This window comes from Gavialis gangeticus, unplaced genomic scaffold (assembly GCF_001723915.1).
Source record: "Gavialis gangeticus isolate Ggan-Ray unplaced genomic scaffold, GavGan_comp1, whole genome shotgun sequence".
Taxonomy (NCBI): domain Eukaryota; kingdom Metazoa; phylum Chordata; order Crocodylia; family Gavialidae; genus Gavialis; species Gavialis gangeticus.
The window spans coordinates 19,138,454-19,139,259 of NW_017728997.1; the positions used below are offsets into that span (position 1 = coordinate 19,138,454).

The 806-nt window shown below is 69.5% G+C and overlaps 1 protein-coding gene across 2 annotated transcripts in view; it reads right to left on the bottom strand.

Annotated features, from left to right (window-relative positions):
• LOC109289024 (sodium- and chloride-dependent creatine transporter 1-like) overlaps positions 1-806 on the bottom strand; it is a 22,302-nt gene continuing 21,496 nt past the window's right edge. For both annotated transcript variants that reach the window (XM_019504881.1, XM_019504882.1), the window contains one exon: positions 1-729. In XM_019504881.1, coding sequence (XP_019360426.1) covers positions 598-729 — 132 coding nt within the window. In that variant the 3' untranslated portion in view covers positions 1-597. The remainder of the gene's footprint in view (positions 730-806) is intronic.

The following is an 806-nucleotide window of genomic DNA, read 5'->3' on the forward strand; positions in this document are numbered from 1 at the left end:
GGGTGTCCCACATTTATTGCCAGATGTTGGATGGGTCCGTACAGAGCGACACCGAGGGCGAAGCCAGGGGCGGCGCAGCGCACACACACACGGCACGGCACGACACGGGGCAGCTCGGCCGGGACTGGGGCGAGGGCGCGGGGGCCAAGGCGGTACTGGATGCCAGGGGCTGGTGCAACGGGGGCAGGACACAGCCCCTGCCCAGGTGATGCAAGGGCCAGGGTAGCACAAGGGCAGCAAGTCACCACTGGGGCCACATGGCTGCCGGGGCCTGCAAGAGCAGAGGGGCCAAGCACGGACCCCATGTCCCCCACCCTGCAGCCAGATGGAAGGAAGACCTGCCTGTGCGGGGACCGGGGAACCCCTGTGCCCCCTCTGGGCTGTGCTTGCCCCAGCTGCAGGTGCCCTGCTGCCCCCGGGCAGGCGAGGCCAGAGGGGTCCCATGGGCTGACTGTGCACCCTGAGGCAGCCTCAGGTCTGGAAGGGCCCCGGTGCCCAGCCAGGCCTCGGGCAAGTGCAGAGCGGGTGCCGGGGAGGTGCCGGCGGTGTGTGGCATTATTGCTATGAGTGGGGCGGCGGGACCGCCCCGGCGGGCGCTCAGATCACAGTCTCAAAGAGCGTGGCCTTCTCCTTGGGGGCCTCAGGTGCCAGCAGCTTGGCCTCGGCCTCAGGTGTCAGGTACTCCAGGTGGTGGTGCCCCCAGATCGGTGTTGTCAGGAGCTGCCAGCGCTGCAAGTGAAGCCACCAGTCACCAGCCTGGTTCTGGGGGGCCCAACCACTCCTGCCCCCCCCCCCACCCACCCCCG